This window comes from Macadamia integrifolia, unplaced genomic scaffold (assembly GCF_013358625.1).
Source record: "Macadamia integrifolia cultivar HAES 741 unplaced genomic scaffold, SCU_Mint_v3 scaffold1129, whole genome shotgun sequence".
Lineage (NCBI taxonomy): Eukaryota > Viridiplantae > Streptophyta > Magnoliopsida > Proteales > Proteaceae > Macadamia > Macadamia integrifolia.
Window position 1 is genome coordinate 166,654 of NW_024868094.1, and position 20,971 is coordinate 187,624.

The 20,971-nt window shown below is 37.7% G+C and overlaps 1 protein-coding gene and 1 long non-coding RNA gene across 2 annotated transcripts; one reads left to right on the forward strand and one right to left on the reverse strand.

The window, feature by feature from the left end:
- LOC122062836 lies at positions 1 to 2,047 on the forward strand. Its single transcript, XR_006135109.1, has 3 exons — positions 1 to 75; positions 1,691 to 1,745; positions 1,836 to 2,047. It is a non-coding gene; the product is annotated as an uncharacterized LOC122062836 (long non-coding RNA).
- A 3,094-nt stretch (positions 2,048 to 5,141) lies between these two features.
- Positions 5,142 to 20,602, reverse strand: LOC122062847 (cysteine-rich receptor-like protein kinase 25). Its single transcript, XM_042626500.1, has 12 exons — positions 20,114 to 20,602; positions 18,045 to 18,341; positions 17,920 to 17,987; positions 17,582 to 17,788; positions 17,156 to 17,500; positions 16,742 to 17,095; positions 16,378 to 16,464; positions 7,358 to 7,492; positions 7,030 to 7,240; positions 6,451 to 6,688; positions 5,796 to 5,949; positions 5,142 to 5,634 (listed from the first exon to the last, which is right to left on the reverse strand). Exons 1-12 carry the CDS (start codon positions 20,541 to 20,543, stop codon positions 5,302 to 5,304), a joined length of 2,859 nt encoding a protein of 952 aa, XP_042482434.1. The 5' UTR covers positions 20,544 to 20,602; the 3' UTR covers positions 5,142 to 5,301.
- Between the last annotated feature and the right edge of the window lie 369 nt (positions 20,603 to 20,971).

Sequence of the window (20,971 nt, forward strand, 5' to 3'; positions counted from 1 at the left end):
AGGTGACATTTGCCTCAAGATGATATCACAAAAATAAAAGAAAATGACAGCAACCTAAGGATTCTGATCTCAAAGGTGAGGGTATCTCAAAAGTTATTGTTCTTTTCACAGTTAATACAAGAAAATGAGAGGACCAGTGTATTCCTGTCTTAAATGATAAGGATACAGTTTCAGCTATAACTCTTGAGTGATATAGTCATTACAGTGAATGCACATGAATCTCACCAAGTTAAAACTTTGTTATTGGTGTGGTCTATTTAAATCGAATTTTTTGTGAAGATTCTTGTGGGTAGAGTTGGCATCTTAAAGATTAATATTAATGATGATACATATACTCACATTTGAGATGTTATGACACAAGATCATCCTACGTTGCTTGTACATGTTGATGGTTTATTAACTATTTTCATCATAATTTCATTGAAATCCATTTTTGGAGTTTAATAATTGTATAGACCATAAACAGTTTATGCAAATGGAATCAGAAATCATTTAATTTTGATTTATTGAAATGACTTCTGAAATCTGTTTATACTGTTGCCTATTTTGACCGTGTTTGTTCAAGCCAACAGTTAAATCTAGTTCTAATATAAACTGATATTGACTCTTATAAATGGTATTTTTATTAGGTTATCTAGTCCTACTCTCTTATATTAATGGGAGAATAAATTATTATCTTATTAAGGGTAATAGATGTATCATACATGTTTTATTATGTATACTACACTTGTCGTTTCATAAATTTTAAATCAATCTGAGGTATTTTGATATTTCTTCGATGTTATATTAATCATCCGTGACATCAGGTTTCGTCACGAGACACATAATTATGAGTTTTGACACCCATTTATGATTTAAAATATCACAAGTGCATTGTTTAAGTAATATTTCTTCAAATTTATGTCATATTTGTACTTGTGATAAAGTTCAATTTTATTGAAAATTCATCGAGATAAAACAGATATATTATATTTGAATGATTTAAATGAATTCATTGAAGTTTTAGTGGTTTATTGGTATAAAACCTATGAAGTTATTTATACTTACTATGGATCTAAGCCAACATTACCTTTATTTGTTAAAGACTTATTGTTGTTTTTAGCCTATAAGTTATTCGGTTCATGTGCCCTATTAGCTAATTTTCTTTTGACTTGAAGAAATTATGGGGTTTTATTATGATTGACTTTAAAGTTTATGGGCTAATATTTATGTTGGATATTAAAGTCATTTGGGTTGAAAGTTTATTTTTGTATACAACTTGGTATATCTAATGAATTATGGATAAAGTAACATATTTCATGTGTTTTTTGTTATCATGAATAAATGTTATGAACTTTCATATTTAGCATGTTGTCATCATAGAAAATGCCATATTTAGATTTTTATTTATTTATAGTAATGGCTGGAAGTACAAAACTGTCATACTAAGAATGTACTCACTTTGATAACTGTTAAATTATGGTGTTACCATATTGACTATTAGGGTTTATAATGGGTTGCTTTTGTGGGCTTATGGTGAATATTTTATTAATTAAATACTGAAATAGCTCATCTTGTTGTTTGCATCCAAAATCTAAACCCACGGGCATTTGGTAGCAATCCAAGTTTATAGGTTTTCATAATTTCAGTGATTATGCTTCCACTTAGTGGGCTAGTTACTGAGATTGTGAAATTACTATTGACTATTCAGGATGGGTTGCAGTCAAGGAGACCATATGGCGAATGATGTGCTCTTGCCACCACAGGTGAGTCTTCATTTGGTCAGTTTCGCTTGATAGTGTGAGGGTGACATTTTGGGTTTCATAGCTTTGGAGGTTCTTGTCTTGCCACCACAGGTGACGGAATCTTCAAAGTGGCGTTGTTTCGAGCATCTCGCCTTGCATGTGAAAGATTTCACTACGTGTTGGGCGATCTTGCCACCACAGGTGTGACCCCGATGATGTCAGATCTTTCCCCAGTTTTTGTTTTCCTGCAGTTATTGAAAACAATACTGGGATAAATCTGATTAATAGTCCAGTTAGTTAGATTTAATTATATTGTTGGGAAGTTTAATATGCCTTCTGTTCTTGCATATTATATATTTTGGTAAATATGTATGATTATATTTGTCAGCTTTGACTTCTCAGCTATTTTCTGTTAAAAAAGATTGAATGGTTCCAATTTTAAGGAATGGACCTAATCCTTTAATATTTCTCTGGCCATTATGATAATAAATTTTAATCTTAATTGATGAGCTAAGTCAGTGGTTGTTAATTATGTTCAAGCTAAGGTTCTTTATGAAAATGAGAGGAATCGAATAGGTTTATCTAAAGATCAGTGGGAGTAAGCTCATGAATCATAAATTTCTGTAGAACTATATTATTACAAATTGTTGACTCTATGTCTAAACCATTAAGGATGTTCTGTGACAACTCCGCTGCGGTTTGTTTCTCTCATAACCGTAAAAGTACTTCAGACTCTATACACATTGACATTAAGTAATTTTTTGTCAAAGAGAAAGTTCAAGAGTCACAGATTACAATGGAACAGATTGCTACAGAAAACATGATTGCAGATCATCTTACTAAAGCTCGACTCCAAAAGTCTTTCAAGAGTATGTCACTAATATGAGACTTGTTAGTTCTTTTGATGAATTTTATTAGTGGGAGTTTTGCTCAATATGTTCGCATTTGACTTTCAATTTTAGTTTATACATATGATGCATTATTATTTTTCTCAATAATATATATGCATTTTTATTATGGCCATTTGTTTATATGTATACACTTATTTATTTGCCTCATACAGAAAATTGAGGTTATATGTGGTGTATTTACCTCATTCGATATCTGAGGTTCCAGTCAATACACACACATCCAGTTCGCTAGTAAAGCCTCGTTTGATTGAGGTCTAGTGCTAGTGTTGTGGGACATTGGGACCCAGTCCCAATGAGCTTCTTTAATTGAAGCTTGAGTGTTTGGGAGACGCTTGTAGTTAATGAGACCTTCGGTATTTGTCTCATAGGGCTCATTTGGTTTTCGAGCCAGGACCAATTTGAAAATAGACATGATGATCACTATAGCATGTTATTTCCATACCACACTTTCATACTGCTCAGCCCAAGTCGGTGATGTTATGAGCACTTTGACGTGTGTGGTCTCATATCGCTTTAGATGTGATGATCAATACGGTTAGGTGTTTGTAATTCTCATTCGGACCAAGGCATTTGGTTTAAGGTGCACTCCATTCGACACTGTTTTGTTTGTGGCCACATTCAGTTTATCTAAATCGGAGAGTCCTTTTAAATAAATTTTAAAATCTAAAACTTGTGACATATGCTGCCCAAGTGGGAGATTGTAAGATTTCCTATTAGGTGGGCTAGCATAGTCAAAGATTTGTTTCCAAAACCGATTTAGTGGTGTTGACTAAAGATGGAGTAAGCAGAAATAATCCAATATTATTGGTAAATGATCTTTATGGAGATATTGGATTCTATTAGCACAACTTAATGGTATGAAATATTTATTACTATGTGTGGACCTAAGGTATTTTTTCCTTAATGGGAAGGAAACCCTAATTTTATTGCAGGGTTGGTCCCTACCCTCACTCCTATATATAGTTATCACTGATCCATTAAGTGATGCTAACGACCAAAAGCAAAAGGGAAAGAGGGTAGACTAGACCAATATTGATCGTGTTGTACGAAGAACATACAAGAAGATATTGAGGAGTTCTTATTCTTCAGCCATGGATTCAGGTATGCCTAAAACTTGTCTTTGTAGTGTTTGTCGTGCATGCTTATCGATCTTTATGAATCGTTCCGTATTTATTTTCTTTCAGGATTAACCCCCACACAAACAGAGACAAGGGAGGTGGAGAACAGTTATATTCATGACTAAGGAACCGAGAACTATAACCGAGGACATTTAGAGAACATCTCACCTAAAATTAAAAGGATAAGAGTGATTGAAAAAAAAAAAAAAAAAAAAAAATTCATATTATCTCGCAACATAAAATGTATTCAAAAAAATTGAAAAGGAAAAAGTTGTAAGTAACGATCATGTAATACCTCCTAAATTATGAAATATCCAATCAAGCACAACACGTCACTAGTCACATCTACAAAGTACACGATAGACATGATTCAATCGATTTCCTACATCTATAGAGTAATATCCTATTCAGGGTCTCATATGTTGTTCAATTCTCATCTAGCTAAGACCCCAACTCCTGCCAAGACCTCGCTTAATAGATTACAATAGCTCTAAATAGAAATAAAAGCAATCCTAAATCCCTTTTATAATCTTTTTTTCTTTTGTAAACCCTTTACAATGCATGCCTTAAATTATGTAACATTTTTTTTTTTTTGGTAATGAAATTATGTAACATTAACAACCTAGGTTGTGTCGGATTCAGGAGTAGTTGGAAACAATATGGAGAGTGGGCTTGAGTTGGGCCACAATATGGTTGTGGCTCTACATTTTTTTTGGTAAAATTGTGGGCCTGTAATTGAAAACGTTGAAAAATGAAAGTTGAATAATAAATAGAGAGAGCAATGCATGCTTGAAATCAGGGTGAAGGAGGGGATCGTGGATGTTGATTTTTTATACAATGTGTGTTCAATGATTTGAAAATTTAGATCACTCTTCCACCTTCTACATGACCATTGGTACCTGAATAAAGGTTCAAACAAACACATAACAAGGCCTACCCTGAGCATTCCAATAAATATCATTAAGAGTATAAGTTGGGGCAAATCCAACGCAAACGAACATAACTATGTGGATTTATCTTCAGCACCTCCTCCTTGACAAAGTAAGCACAAAAATTGATTATTTTAAAAATGGAAAAAGGTTGGATATGCCGCTAGTATACCATAAGCTAGCACCCACTGTGTCTATCTCTCTCTTCCCTTTTTTGAAATGGTCCCCATATTTTTCCTGTCTGATACCTCATCATATGCTACCCATTGGTGCTGTCCGCCAGCTTACCCTACACTAGTGGCATACCTATCCCTCTCCCTCCAAAAATATGAGAAAAAAAAAAAAAAAAAAACAATGTACATATGTAGCCATATCTTTGCATATTTCAAGTAAAATTTAAAATATGTTCCTTGGAGTAGTATGAATTACAGTTCAACATATAGCCGCGGTAAAAAAATAAAATAAATAAATAAATAATAAAAAATAAAATAACAAGAAGATGTTCCTTGGAGTAGTATGAATTGCACTTAATTTCCATTAGCTTCCCCTTCACAGACTAGTAACTCAAGGTCTTGTAAATCAAGCATCCAACTTGTAGTAAGTTCTTCCTTCACCAACACTATCGACCAGAAAAGTCAGTAATTGACATTTCATTTATGGACTTTGTTTCCGACTGATCTGATTTTGTTACTCTTGAACCATCTGTGGAAAATTCACCAAACTGGATTTCGCTACCCATTACAAAGGCTGCTGCTGAAGGCAATGGGAGAGATTCAGAGTAACTATTGAGCTTTTGAACAACAGTGGCCATGGTGGGTCTGTTTGATGCATTTGCTTGAGCACATAATAGTCCAATATGAATGCACCTATTCACTTCAGACCTATCATAATTTTCTCCCAAATTAGGATCTATCAATGACGAAGCTGCACCCTCCGTCCATTTTCTCCATGCCTACAACAATATACATACATTTTAACTGAAAAATAAGAGAGAGATCCCTAAGCAAGGGGGGTGGAAAGGGATCTTCCATGGATTTCAGAAAAAAATTAACACTTAAATATGGTGGGGCGGGGTGGGAGTGGGGTAGGGAGATGACAAGTGTTCCTACTTACATAGTCGAGAAGGCCGCACTCGGTGCTCCATGATTGATCGACATTGTTGTTTCTTTGACCACTCACGATCTCGAGAAGTAAGATTCCAAAACTAAACACGTCTGTCTTAACCGAGACTTGTCCTTGCATTATGTACTCTGGCGCCATATATCCACTACATTCCATCTCAATACAATTAATTAGTTTCAAGTGATTACTAATTCAAAATATGTTTTTCTTTTTTTCACTTCAATCCTCATGAAGTTTAAGATAAAAATTATATTAATACAAGAATTGAATGTAATAATAAGTAAAGCAATTGTCTTCCAATAGGAAATATAAATAAAATAACAATGCCCTATCAAACTTATGATCCCTTAAACCAGATATTCTCAAATTCTCTTGGTTGAAATCAATCAGGCCGGGCTTATGTGTGAATCATTTAGACCATGTATGGTTAAAGGTGAAGGGAGGTGAAATAACATAAATACTTTATAGTGAGGGAAGTGAAATGAGAAAAAAAAAAAATGTTCAGTTGCATAGTAAAGTGAAAAAAAGAGGTTAATTTTACGTCTCTCTTGGTTTTTTCACTCACTTCACTGCTAATCAGATAGATCAATAAAATTACTTCTTAAACAACAGGTACAATCAATGGATTCATAGAGCTTGAACTTACTATGTTCCAACAATCCTATTAGTATTGGATTGAGTTTGGTCAGCTACAAAGAGCCTTGCCATGCCAAAATCTGCGATTTTTGCATTCATCTCCCCATCTAACAAAACATTGCTGGCTTTTAGATCTCTGTGAATAATCTTCAATCGAGAATCTTCATGAAGATAAAGAAGACCTCGAGCAATCCCCTCAATGATTTTGTAACGTTGTGTCCAATCTAACTGTGAGCGTTTGATTGGATCTACATATAAATGATTCCAAAAAAAGTATCAAGTTAAGACTAAAATCATGAAGTATCTTCTTATCAAAATAAATATTAAATGCAACTATTGCAAATGAGAAAGCATGCTTCAAGGTTAGTAGATAGGTGGATGATTGAACTTGAGAGGTAAATTTTGATCACAAAAATTTTCTTTCCAGTAAGAAGAAAATTGTATATTTCTTTTAATTGAAATTTTGAGGTACTTTTCACCTACCCAAAAAATCCAAATTCTTAGGTTTTTGAATTCCACTTATAAATGTTAAAGTAATTTTATTTTACTAAAATATTTAACTTCAAAGAAATGTGGAACAGAGTCATACCAAAAATAAAGTGGTTAAGACTATTATTTGGCACAAATTCATAGATGAGCAGTTTTTCCTCTCCTTTTAAGCAAAAGCCAAGGATCCTAACAAGATTCCTGTGCTGCAACTTGGCCACTAGTTGAACCTCATTCTTAAATTCTATTTCACCCTGTCCAGAATTTTTGGAGAGCCTCTTCACAGCTATCATTTGTCCATCCAAAAGCATACCCTGAATGTATATATACAGTATAAATTAGAAGATACAAAAATTGTAATTTCATCAATGTTGATATAAAAAACCTTCAAGTATTTGAAACGTAATATCCTTAATGGGAAAAATCTGTACCTTGTAAACAGCTCCAAATCCTCCTTCTCCAATTTTATTTTCATCTGAGAAGTCATTTGTGGCAGCTTTTATTGTATCAAAGTTGACTTGTAAGGACTCATTTTGATCATCTTCATCTAAACATAATTTGTAAATCTAATAAGCAAATATTTCTTAAACATAGTAATTCAATTACAGATGCACCCATCATGTTTTGAATTGCATTTACAATTACAATACAATCAATTATTTCTTATGTTGTCATGGATACCTTATTGAATTTTGGAAGGAGTGGATTATGAACCATGAATGGTTTTCAGTTTCTTCCTTCTAGAAAGCATATGGAGTTTGGACACTTGATACTAGAATGACCACGATGAAAGTTATAAAAATGATAATAACAAATAATTTCTCCCTTGCTTTAGTTGAATGGGAAAAACATGAATCATCAAGCAAAATAAAAAATGCTTCCGTAATCATAATGGGCTGGGCCAAGTTGTTGAATACATAATTTTTAATTTAGATTGAAGATCATATTTACTAATTACAATTCTCAAACATAAATTTTTAGGTTCCAACTCTCCATATGGCCTACCATATTAGGAATTTATGTTATTGTGTTTTCAACGATCAAAAAAAGTTACACAAAAGTTGCCAAAGTTAAAATGCCAAATACTTCTCATGTTTTTATGTTTCTTGTGCAAGAAGTGTACTAAACTAGAATTTTCCACTCCACGGATCAGGTTCTTGTATGAAAATTATTTTTGTCCAGTCTGATCCACATAGGTGGAATCCACCACAGGGTTTTTCCTTGGATAAATTTCATCTATGTAGATTAGTCCTCTTTATAGTGAGAACTCCTGTTTATTAAGCTAGGTTTCTTTCTTTACCTGTTTCTTTCTGTTCGCTCTCTCTCTCTCTCTCTCTCTCTCTCTCTCTCTCTCTCTCTCTCTCTCTCTCTCTCTCTATCTCTCTCTCTCTCAATATATATATATATATATATTGTTACACCTCGGTGCGTCAGGTAGGCAACTGATATCGGATTATATATCCAGCCAATCTACCCTTTGCATGGATCCCCGTATTTTTTTATCCTATTTTACCTCTCTCTTGTGTCCTATGTCTTTTGTTTCTGTTGTCAGGGCATCCCACGATAACGACACACGACATCAATCTACCTTGCAACATGTACAAGAGCATGTTATGAATGTTGACAATAAAAAGGGCATTCAATGGGCTACCTGGAACATTGGTTTGTTGATGGGCAAGAGTTTGGAGTTGATAGATGTCATGAGAAGGAGAAGGATTAATATTGCATGTATCCAAGAAACTAGATGGAAAGGGATGAAAGCTAAGATGTTGGAGGACTTTAAACTTTGGTATGCAGGAGACCAAAGTGGTAGAGGTGGAGTATAGTGGTGGATAAAGACCTGAAGAATGATGTGGTGGATGTTAAAAGAATGGGAGATAGGATCCTATCCCTAAAACTGGTGTTAGATAAAAAGGTGGTCAATATTATTAGCGTATATGCTCCCCAAGTGGGATTGGATGAGAGCTACAAGCTACAATTTTGGAAACACATGGATAAATTGATACATAGCTTTAGACCGGATGAAAAGATTATTATGGGAGGAGATCTGAATGGACACATTGGAAAGGATAGGAGCGGTTATGTTGATGTACATGGAGGTAATGGAGTTGGGGAGAGAAATGAGGAGGGAACCTCAGTTTTGGACTTCGCAATTGCCTATGATCTATCCATTACTAACACTCTTTTTGGTAAGAGAGAAGAACACTTAATTGCATACAAAAGTGGACAGCATTTTAGTCAAATAGACTTCTTCCTCACTAGAAGGTCGGATAGATGGATGTGTAAGGATTGTAAGGTCATCCCTGGGGAAGTTTAACCTCTCAACATAGATTGTTGATCTTGGACATGTGCTTTTGTTTATTGAAGAAGAAACCAAGGAATCACGTTTTCCCTAAGATTAGGTGGTGAAAATTGAAAGATGAGTCAGTGGGGTCTTTTACAGATAATGTAGTGAAGCATGAGGAGTGGGATTGTGAAGGGGACGCCAACACAATGTGGCATGAAATGACAAAGTGCATTAAGAAAGTTGTTGAAGAGGTCCTAGGGGTGTTTAGGGGTACTAAGTTGGCTCCTAGAGAGACTTGGTGGTGGGATGTAGAGGTCCAGGCAACCATCAAGACTAAGAAAGATAATTTTAAGATTTGGCAAATGGCTGAGGAAGTTGAAGATAAGAAGAGGTATAAGGCTACCAGAAACGAAGCAAGAAAGGTTGTGGGGAAGCTAGAGTGAGAAAATACGATGATTTCTATAACAACTTAAATATCAAGGAAGGGGAACATGCTATATATAGGATAGCTAATATTTAGGAAAGGAAGAGTAGGGATCTTGACCATGTTCAATGCAAGAATGAGAAGGGTAGAGTGCTTGTGAAGGATGAAAACATAAAGAGGAGATGGGATGAGTATTTTTGTAACCTACTTAATGGAGACGACCCTAATAGGAGCGGTTTGAGTATCCTGCTTAACAATAGGAGTCATAGGTATGTACCAAAGATAGGAGTGCATGAGGTTTTTTTTGGGTAGAAGATCCAAATATTATTAAGAAGTGAAAAAAATTAATCAAATACAGAGAGAAAAAAGAAATAAAAACTCAACAACTGACAGAGCGAGCCTCCACCTTTGGCATTGCCATCAGCAAAGGCTCACTATCACTATCTATAGAATCTGAAATGAGAGCGACCAGCTTCATCTAAATTTAGCTCGTCCATAATAGACCAAAGAAATGAATCTCTGACTCCGGACGATCTAGATTTTGCCATATCTTTGGCTAAGAAATCAGCCAAAGGGTTTGTTTCTCGGAAACAATGGGAAATATTCCATTCAATAGAGTTGACATAGCTGATGAGGTTGGTCCACTCCTGATACACAAACTATGGGATGAGCCTATGATGGAACAGGGCGACCGCAAAGGAAGAATCAAATTCTATCCAAATTTTTCTCACATCGATACTCCAGATTTCCACTTGGAAGTTTGTAGCCAGACCCATGTAGAAGCCAAAAGAAAGGATCATCTTCCCATTATGATCTCTGAAGATAACACCAACACCTGCCCGTCCAGGTTACCCAAGGAACATCCATCCACATTCAACTTCACCCATGAGCTAGGCGGTTTACACCAATGGACTTCTAAGATATTTAGAGCTGAAGTAGGCCGAATGGTAAGAAGGAGCCATCTACTCAAAACGAGATATGAGGCATTAGATGGAGAGATATTTATACCGTTGCAAATAAAAGAGACGTCCTTGATTATAGTAGCCGCCACCATGGAAGACTAGCGAGTCTTGTCCTCATACCACCTAAGATTTCTTTCTTTCCAAATTGCCTCTAGCGTCACAGCCAACCCTATCATCCAAGGCCTCTTCAGGGACCAACCTCAACCCTTGTTCCTTCACCATTTAACAACATCAGCCATTGTAGGGAGATTGGACCATAGCACGTTGAACATAGCGACAGACTTGGTCCATACATCAGAAGAATAACTACGGTCAAGAAAGAGATGGTTGAGGGATTCCTCGCTACAGCCACATAGGTCGCACCTGGAAGGCAAGAAAATCCCTTTCTTTTGGATTTTATCATCAGTAGGCAGCTTCCCGTGAACCCACGCCAAGCCAAGATAGAGAGTCGAGACGGAAGATCCTTATTCCAACAACCGATGCCCAAGGAACAGCAGGGGCAACCACCCTAATGCCATCCCAAGCGGATTTTACAGTGAAGTTCCCCATTGGTTTGAGCTTCCATATACACTTATCTTCCATGGGGATGGAGGGAAGGGGCAGCTTCTTTATAGAATAAAAAACTAGATTTAAAAGGTTCGACTCAACAGTAGGCAGCTTCCACACACCATTATCAATAAACAAATCCACTGTATGAAATTGGTTTCTGAAAATTTCCTCCCCAAGGTAAGAGATCTCAGAGATAGATTTTTGACTCATCCAATTATGTCTCCAGAAGTCTATCTTTCTGCATTCACCCACAACTCACCTCTCATTCTTTTCCACAAAATGCCACATTCTTTTGATGCTAGGCCAGATGGAAGAGCCTTTATAGCCTTTCTTGAGAAGACCATGTCTAGATAAGGGCAATGATTAGAGTAGTTGTTCCTTGTGTCTTGTGAAGGTATTCCTCGCCTTTCTAATGCTTCTTTTCGAATGCAAAGATTCTGGTCAGAACATGATGATTTTTTAAGGTGTGTGCATTCATCATCGATGGCCCCATCATCTGAAATGCCTATATTTGTTGTTGCCTCCAAGCTTAAAAGGCTTAAACATCATCTTAAAGCTTGGGCCAAGGAGAAATTTCCTAATGCTGATGATGAGGTTAATAGAACTAAACTTCTCCTAGAGTATGTTCATGCATCAATTGAAGCGAATGGTTTTCTGAATCTCTTTTTGAGGTCAAAGTCTCGGCTAAAAGGGAGTATGATTTAGCATTAAATCTTCAAGAGAAGGTATGGGTGAAGAAATCCCGTATGAAGTCGCTTTGTTGTGGTGATCGGAACACGAAGTTCTTTCATATGATGACTAGAATCAGGCGAGGAAAGAATCAAATCAAGGAAATTCATGATGGGGATTGTGGAACTATGACTGATCCAGCTGGTATCCGTCAATTTGTGGCTGCCCATTTTGAAAATTTTCAAAAGAGAGATTTGGCGGTATCTGCTTCTAATATTCTGAATTGTATTCCTTTGATTATTACTGAAGAAGATAATTCCATGCTTATGTCTTCTCCTACAGCTGATGAGGTTAAGGTTGCGGTCTTTGATTTGGACCCTTCTAGTGCTCCCGGCCCTGATGGTTTCCCTGGTTCATTTTACCGATCGTGTTGGACCATTATGGACCCTGAGGTTTGTTTAGCTGTGTAGAATTTTTTTTCAGAGGGTGTGGTTACCAAGGGGGTCAATTCAAATTTTCTAACTTTAATCCCTAAGGTGTCTGGTGCTTCTAGGGTGGGTCAATTCCGACCTCTTTGTATTGGGAATTTCTTTTTTAAATTAATTCTAAAGATTATGGCCAAGCGGTTATCTACCATTCTCCCTCGGCTAATCTCTGAAGAGCAAGGGGCATTTAAGAGAGGGAAGATCATTTTCTCTAATATCTGTTTGGCATCAAAGCTTGCCAACTTGATGTACTCTAAGGCATTTGGGGGAGGCTTGGCTTTTTAAGCTTGATATCCAAAAGGCCTATGATATATTGGACTGGTCTTTTCTTTTTGATGTCATGCTTAAGTATGGATTTTTTCAGACTTTGATTGATCGTATTCACCAAATCCTTTTATCTACTCATTTATCAGTTCTGTTTAACGGGGGCCCAGTTGGTTTTTTTGGGGTGGAATGAGGCTTGCGTCAAGGGGATCCCCTTTCCCCTATTCTATTCATTATTATAGAGGAAGTTCTTTGTTGTGGTCTTCATGATCTATTGTTGAAGAAGAAGATTCGTTCTCTTCCTAACTCTAGGAATGTTTCGACCCTCACTCATTTGCTTTATGCTGATAATATTTTTGTATTTAATAATGCAGACTGAAGATGGGTTAAATGGCTGAAGAGATTTTTAGACTTATACCAGGCTTACTCAGGTCAATGTATTAGCATGGATAAAAGCAAGCTTTTCTTGGCCAAGATTCAAGCTGCAAGGAAGAGGAGAATCAGAGAAATTATTGATATCCCTGAATGCAAGTTCCCTATTCACTACTTGGGAGTTGAAATCTTCAAAGGCAGAGTGAAAAAATAATTTATATTGGCTCTTGTGGATAAATTCAAAGCTCGATTGGCTGGATGGAAAGGGAAGATGTTGTCAATGGCAGATTGAGTGGACTTGGTTAAGTCTATGATGGGTAGCATCCCAATTCATAAATTTGCGATATATTTATGGCCTGCTTCTTCCATTTGTTTAATGGAAAGATGGGTTCGAAATTTTATTCGGAGTAGGGATTCTAATTCTTCAAGGGCGATTATAGTTAAATGAAGTGATGTGTCAGACTAAAGGTGGAAGGTGGCTTAGGCATTTGTCGCTTATGTGATGTTAATTTGGCAATGCTTGGGAAACTTGCCTGGCTCATCAAAAAGGATTCCTCTATTGCTGCAGCCTTTTACGACGTCATCTCCTATCTTCTGCTGGTAATCCTAAAAAATCATATATTTGCTCTTCGATCTTCCTGGGATTAGGAAGATCTGGGACTTTGTGGAATCAAAGGAGAGATGGGTAATTGGAAATGGCTCTTTAGTCTCCTTTTGGTATGATCGGTGGCTTTCTTAGAACTCTATTATGGAGGCTATTGGATTCTCTCCCATTCAGCGTCTTGAAGCTAAGGTGGATGATTTTATTATTTATGGGAAGTGGGACCTTCCAGCAGTTCATTCACTATAGCTGCAGTCGGTTTTGCTCTGGTTAAGAAGTTTCCTCTTCCTTCTATTTCTATTCTAGATAAGAGAATTTGGTCCTTCACTCAGTCTGGTAATTTCTCAGTTGTATCATCTTGGGAGGGCCTTCGCTCCAGATATGTGCAAGTTCCATGGCATAATATGGTTTGGTCTAGAGGATTTCCTCCTCGACTTTCAGTTTTTGGATAGCGATTGCTTCATGGTAGAGTTCCTACGGATGATAGGATTATGGCTTGTGCGGTTCTGCTTGCATCTAGGTGTTATTTATGCAATGCAAATTCTAAATCTATGCTTCATTTGTTCTTACACTGTAGTTTTGTTGAGATGGTGTGGTCAGAATTCTTGTATGTTTTTTTATCTTATGTGGCATGGTTTCCTATCGATCCAAGAATTATTTTCTTGGTGGAAAAGGAAAGCAGCTTCTCCGCTTAAGCAAATCTGTTATGTTTCAGTGATGTATGTTCTATATCTTGGCTTGAAAGAAACCGAAGAAAATATGACAACCATTGTAAGCCTTCAAGTCTTGTGGTGAAAGCAGTGATTAATGAATTGGGGAATTTTCCAGTTGTTGCTCCTGTTCAGATCAAGTCAGTAAGAGATCTTCATCTTTCGGCATCAATGCATTTGGTGCATTCAAGTCCTAAACAAAAGCATATCAAAGAGTTATATTAGGGGAGACCACCTGTGGGACGTTGCAAAATTAACATTGATGGGTGCTTGTTAGGTAACCCGGGTTATGCAAGAGTTGGGAGAATTTTTCGTAATCATAATGGATATCCGTTACGTTGTTCCTCTTCCTTTGAAGGTATCTCTTCCAACTTTGGAGCTGCGTTTTTTGGTTTCTTTGAAGCAATCAACATAGCCAAGCTCTTAGATCTAACTTGGTTAGAAGTGGAGTGTGATTCGAAAGTAGTGGTGTGGTGCATTCTACAGGAATCTATCCCTTGGATTTTAGACAAAGGTGGTTGTCTGTGGCAAGATATTTAAATAGAATTCGATGGAGCATTTGTCATTGCTTCCGTGAAGTTAATACAATAGCAGATGGTTTTGCTAAATATGTGGCTGCGACTAGATCCTCATCAGTGTAGTTGTCTCCCCCAAGATTTTTGGTTAATTATGTGGAATGGGATGCTATGGAGAAACCAAGATTCCGATTCTTGTGAATCTTGAGTTGTGTTAGCTTCAATTTTGTTTATGTTTCCTTCTCTGCTGATGGCAATGTCGAAGCTGGAGTAGGAAATCGAATTTTTTGGTGTATTTCAGCCCTTTGGGTTAATTGTATTTCATTCATTCTTTTTAATATATTACTTTGCTGACCTTAAGTAAAAAAAAAAAATGTATTGATAAGAATCTAGCTCGAACCAGTCTACTATGATCAGAGTTTTAATTTTTTATCTTTTAGGTCATTTTTTCAAGGAAAGCTTGATTAACATTGCGAAGCCGATGGATTCCCAAATCAGCTTCCCATTTAGGCTTACACACCGAGTCCCAATTCACCATTATGGCCTTAGTAGTGTCAACCTCTTCCATCCAGATGAAATTCCTCATCCATTTCTCCATACACTTGATAAGAGATGTCGGCCAACAATAAACAGATAAACTGTGCAAGGGCATCCCTGAAATAACATATCTGACCAACTCCACTCTTCCCGCCAAAGAAAGAAGCTTTCGCTTCTATCCTGCTAATCTGACCTTGATCTTGTCTATAGTGGATAAAAGAGGCTCTCTCTTAACTCATCCCTGAAAAATTTCCAAGCCCAAGTACTTGGTTGGAAATCTACAAATGGGAATAGCCATCTTCTCAGCAATCCAAATTTTCCTAGTAGCAAGGATTTTTTCAAGAAACATCTTGCTTTTTTCCAGATTAAAACATTGCCTTGAGAAGCTCTGATATTTCTCCAAAAAAGAATTAAGGTTGTAGACGAATCTTTTGAAGGCATTTATGAAAATGAAGATATCATCTGAAAACAAGAGGTGGGAAGGCATAGAAGTGCCATGAGGTCCAGAAAGAGGCTTGATGGGGCCTTTCCTTCCCATATCCTTCAAATCCTCGCATAAAACCTCTTCAGCAATAATAATAAAAAAAAGGGGATATAGGGTCTCCCTGTCTGAGTCCACTGCTGGCCCCAAAGAAACCAATCGGCCCACCATTTAGAAGAATCAAAATTCTAGCAGACTTGAGAATTTCGCTAATCCAACCAGTCATTGTTTTAGAAAATCCAAATTTTCTAAGGGTAAAAAAAAGGAAGTCCCATGATATAGTATCACAAAGGCTTTCCTAATGTCGATTTTAAGACTCATTCCACCCCCTCTAGTAGTTTTTCCCATCAGATTTGCAAGCTTTGAGGCCAATCCAATATTGGATTGGATGAGTTTTTCATGCTAAAAAGCACCTTGCTTCAGAGAAATCAGTTTAGGAAGATAGCCACTGATGCGGGTAGCCATAATCTTGGACAAAATTTTACAAAACAAATTGTCCGTACATAGAGGACGAAATTTGTCCAAGGTACGAGTACCATTCACCTTTGAAATCAAAAAAAAAAAAAAGAATTATTAACTCCATTAGGGAGCGTACCTGAAGAGAAGAAACACTTGACCGCCCTACAAACATCTTTTTGGATAGTAGACTAGAACTTCCTGAAGAAGGCCCCAGTGAAACCATCTGGACCAGGTGAACTATCAGGGTCTAAGTCCCAAACAACCACCTTGATCTCATTGTCTAAGGGGATCGCGTCAAGCAACATCCGATCTTCATGATTTAAAATCAGAGGAATGGAATCTAGAATATCTAGATGAGTATCCACATCCACATGCCTGTGAAAGTTCTCATAAAAACCCACAAGATATGACCCCACCTAGTCTTGATCGCTGACCACAGTCCCATCATCCTTCAGAATGGTTCTTATTGAATTTTTCTATCTTTCCACTTTGGCCATAACATGAAAGAAGCTAGAGTTCCTGTCTCCTTCCTTCAACCATCTAACTCTAGACTTCTCTGTCCACATTTTCTCATGGATCTCCAAGGCCTTTGAGTATCGATTTTTTACATCAGCCTCTAAATCAAAAAGTAGATCAAACATCGCTTCTTCTTCAATTCTGCGCTGAATGCCCTCAAGATCATCTTTGGAGGTCTTAACCTCCAAATCCAGGTTGGGGAAGGCAGATCGCGACCATGTCAGAATGACGGGTTTCAACTTCTTGAGCTTCAGAGCCAGGGTATGGATAGGGGAAGAACTGATGGTCTCCATATTCCAAGCGTTCTCTACCATCGAGGTAAACTCCGCATGGTCCAACTAGAATTTGTTTAGGCGAAATGGACAATTTTTTGGTTTCAAAGTGTTTGCAGAACTCACCAAAATTGGGGCATGATCCGATGCAGCTCTGAGCATAACCTGTTGGATACAATCAGTGAAGATGCTCAGCCAATCAGAATTGATGAAAGACATATCAAACACTGCAGCGACATAACCCCTTTTCCTGTTGTTACTCCAAGTGAATTTTCTCCCAAAAGTGGGAACTTGGATCATGGAAGTGGAATCCACCATAGCACCAAATTCCATTGCAGCTCCCTTACAGAACCTACCCAGAACACGTCGCTCATGGCCAGACAAAGGGCCAGACACCAGATCTAGCCATAGACTCCTGCGATCTGCCTTGAGGCATTTAGCATGCATAACCGAGATGGCAACAGTACCACCCTACCAATTTAACTGGAATGATATCTGTTGATCAGACATCGAAGAAACCATAGGTTTTGAAAGGTTTCTTCTCCACATTACCCACAGGCTGGGTTCCTTGTTGACTCGCACATTGTGAATGAAGTCATACTCAAACCCCAGTTTATTGAAAAATAGCTTTGGGAATTTCGAAGAGTCCATCATCGGTTCCACGATACAGATATTATCAGGCATGTGTTCACTAACAAACCTCCTTAAGGAGTCCCTAGAAGAGGTCTTCTTCATCCCACGGATGTTCCAAAAAAGGACCTGCATGATCACGAGTGGGAGGAGGTTGAATGATCAGCCCGAGCAAGGGCCTGATCCTTAGAGCACACCTTCTTACCCTTCTTCTTTTGTTAAATAGTCCATCCACCTTCGGACTCTTCCCTTTATCTTGCCTGCCTATCCACCTTGTCTACACCATCTATAGCAAGCGTCGTGCCCTGCTGAGGTGGGGCCATGGCAGCTGCATAACCTCCTCTAGAGGCAAATCACAAGCTTCTGCAACATCCTTTAGTCTTGCCATCCGCAGCAAGGGCAGAATCGACAATGCGCCTATGAGATGGTTCCACCTCAAAACCGTGGGCCAATTCAAATGGATCAGACCCAATTTGGTCAATAGAGGATACAACCCTATCCACTTCCATCCAATCCATCTCCAAGATTACTTCCAAGTTTGAGTTGGACTCTAAGTTGGAAAGAGTATTGTTTTGGGAAGGCAATCCCACCTCAACACCCAAAGGAGAAGGTCGCCTTGATTGAGGTGTGATTGCCTCCATCGATTGACCTTCTAAAAAAGTTCCCTGTATCTCATCCTCGCCTGCAATTAAAGAGCCCTAAGGAAAATGAAAATAGGGAAGACACTAGGCCCAGATGAGGTCCCAATCAAAGTGTGGAAGAGTTTGAGAGCATGTGGGGTTGTTTAGTTAACCAAGTTGTTTAACAAGATCATGAACACAAAAAAGATGCCTGATGAGTGGAGGAGAAGTGTTATTGTACCAATTTACAAGAATAAAGGCAATATATAGAGCTGCAACAACTATAGAGGCATTAAACTATGGGAGAAGGTAATAGAAGTTTGCATAAGAAGGGAAACCGATATCTCCCAGAACCAATTTGGTTTCATGCCTGGGAGATCCACTATAGAAGCTATTTACTTTCTTAGGAGGCTTATGGAAAAATACAGAATCTACAAGAGGGAAAAAATGGGTGTCAAGTAAATACGTAGATAGAATTAAAGATATGTATTGAGATGTGGTGACTAGTGTGAGATCAGTGAGAGGCCAAGGGGTCGAGTTCCCTATTACTTGCGGGTTACATCAAAGATCCGCATTGAGCCCCTACTTATTTACACTTATCATGGATGAGTTAACCTGGAATATTCAAGGAGAGATCCCATGGTGCATGATTTTTGAAGATGATATTGCTCTGGTTGGTAAAACAGTGACAGAGATTAATAATAAGTTTGAACTATGGAGATCAACTTTGGAATTGAGAGATCTTAAGATAAGTAAAATGAAGATGGAATATATGTAATGTAACTTTAATCAATTGGGGAGTGATAGCGGGGAGTGAAAATTAAGGGGAGAGAAATCCTGCAAAGCGATTGTTTCAGATATTTGGGTTCTACCTTAAACAAAGAAGGTGAGATTGATGATGATGTTTTCCACAGAATTAAAGTAGGATGGATGAAATGGAGAGGGGCGTCTGGAGTGTTATGTGATCGACGTATTCCTCTAAAGCTTAAGGAAAAATTCTACAGGATAGTCATAAGACCCGTTATGATGTATGGTGCAGAATGTTGAGCAGTCAAGAAGCGTAACATAGATAAGCTGAGTGTGGCTGAGATGGATGTGTAGCATGACCCTTAGAGTAAGAAACGACAAGATTAAAACAAATTTAGGAATTGCTCAAATTCAGGATAAGCTCAGAGAATGTTGGTTACGATGGTATGAGCATGTTCAGAGAAGGCCTTTGGATGCACCAGTTCAAAAGAGTGACTAGATGCAGATGGATGGAGCGAAAATGACTAGCTGCAGAACAAAAATGACCATTGAGGAGTTATTAGTAAGACGAGGCATGCAGAAGTTGAGTCTTCACCCAAGTATGGTATCTAACAGCTACCACGATGATACTTCGAGTTGAAATATTTCTCCCTTTTTCTGCATATATCAAAACTAAAAATTAATTTAATTCCTTCTTTTATTAGAGTACTAAATTTTAGTTTAGATTGAGGAATTGATTAATTCAAGTAGTGGAACTATAAAATCTAGAATTAATAAAATTTCTTTCTTTCGGATAATGGTTTGGCTTGAACATTTCAATTTGTGTGATTGTAAAATCTAGAATTAATGATAACTAACTTAACCTAGTGGTGGTAGTTTCGGCCAGAAGAGTAGACGCCCAAAGGAGGAGGTCGTTAGATCAAACCATGTTAATATCCGGATGTGTGTAGGAGTAGGTGGTCCTTGGACCTACTACAGCCCACTAGGCTGGCCATTGGCCAGAAGCACTCAATGGAAAATAATAGCAAAATAAAATAAAATAAAATAAAATAAAGTTTGATTGTAACCAAATCAAGATACACACTACCTGTGACTGTTGAGTTGGTGGTTGGAGGAAGCGCTGCAAGAGTTGTTTGGTAGAAAGCACTGTTGAACTCGTACCTTAGATTACAACTTGGTTTAAGAACTCTCCCACCTTGTCTTGGATAGAGTTTGTTTGGAATATCAATATTAATACTACCAGTTAAGCAAGAATTGCACTCATCCGAAGTTATATCAGGGGTGCATTGCACTAAGCCATACACAGTGTCAAAGCTTGTATAGTAAATCACATCACCTGCTGCATAGTACTTGGGAGTAGTAGAACCAGAAACTGCTTGTTTCACAAGCCCATGCATCAAATCTCCAACAATCTTATTATATTGTTTCAAATTGGTGATATTTTTTGGACCATAAGGATAAATGACTGGATCTTGTTGCAAAATTGAGAAGATAGATTCATTTGAATACCGTATCATACACGTATCATACCAAGCTATCGCCGTGGTCGCATTGGGACAAAGTGGTTTGATCTCTGCACCAGCGCTCGCTATACAATCTTGACAATCTTTGGGTGTAATGTTCAACCCGATGCTGTTAAGTTTGTCTCAAATTCTTGACCCGTTTTGAAGATTGACCCGATCTGACATATTTTGGCGGCGACCCGAATGGAAAATTTTCTGAGATCTGTGATGGAAGCAGGGGGGGTGCGCCCGCGATATGGTTCGATCGGATCGACCGTGACCCGATGGGTCGAACCGCGATTTGGAGTATATATATATAATGTACTGTTGCTTGTTGAGAGTCATTGTATTCTAGGGTTTTCACGAAGCTAGGGTTTCAGGGCGAGTTCTTCCTCGCCGCTGTTAGGGTGTAATCTCTCTTCTGCATAGTGAATCATCTTCTT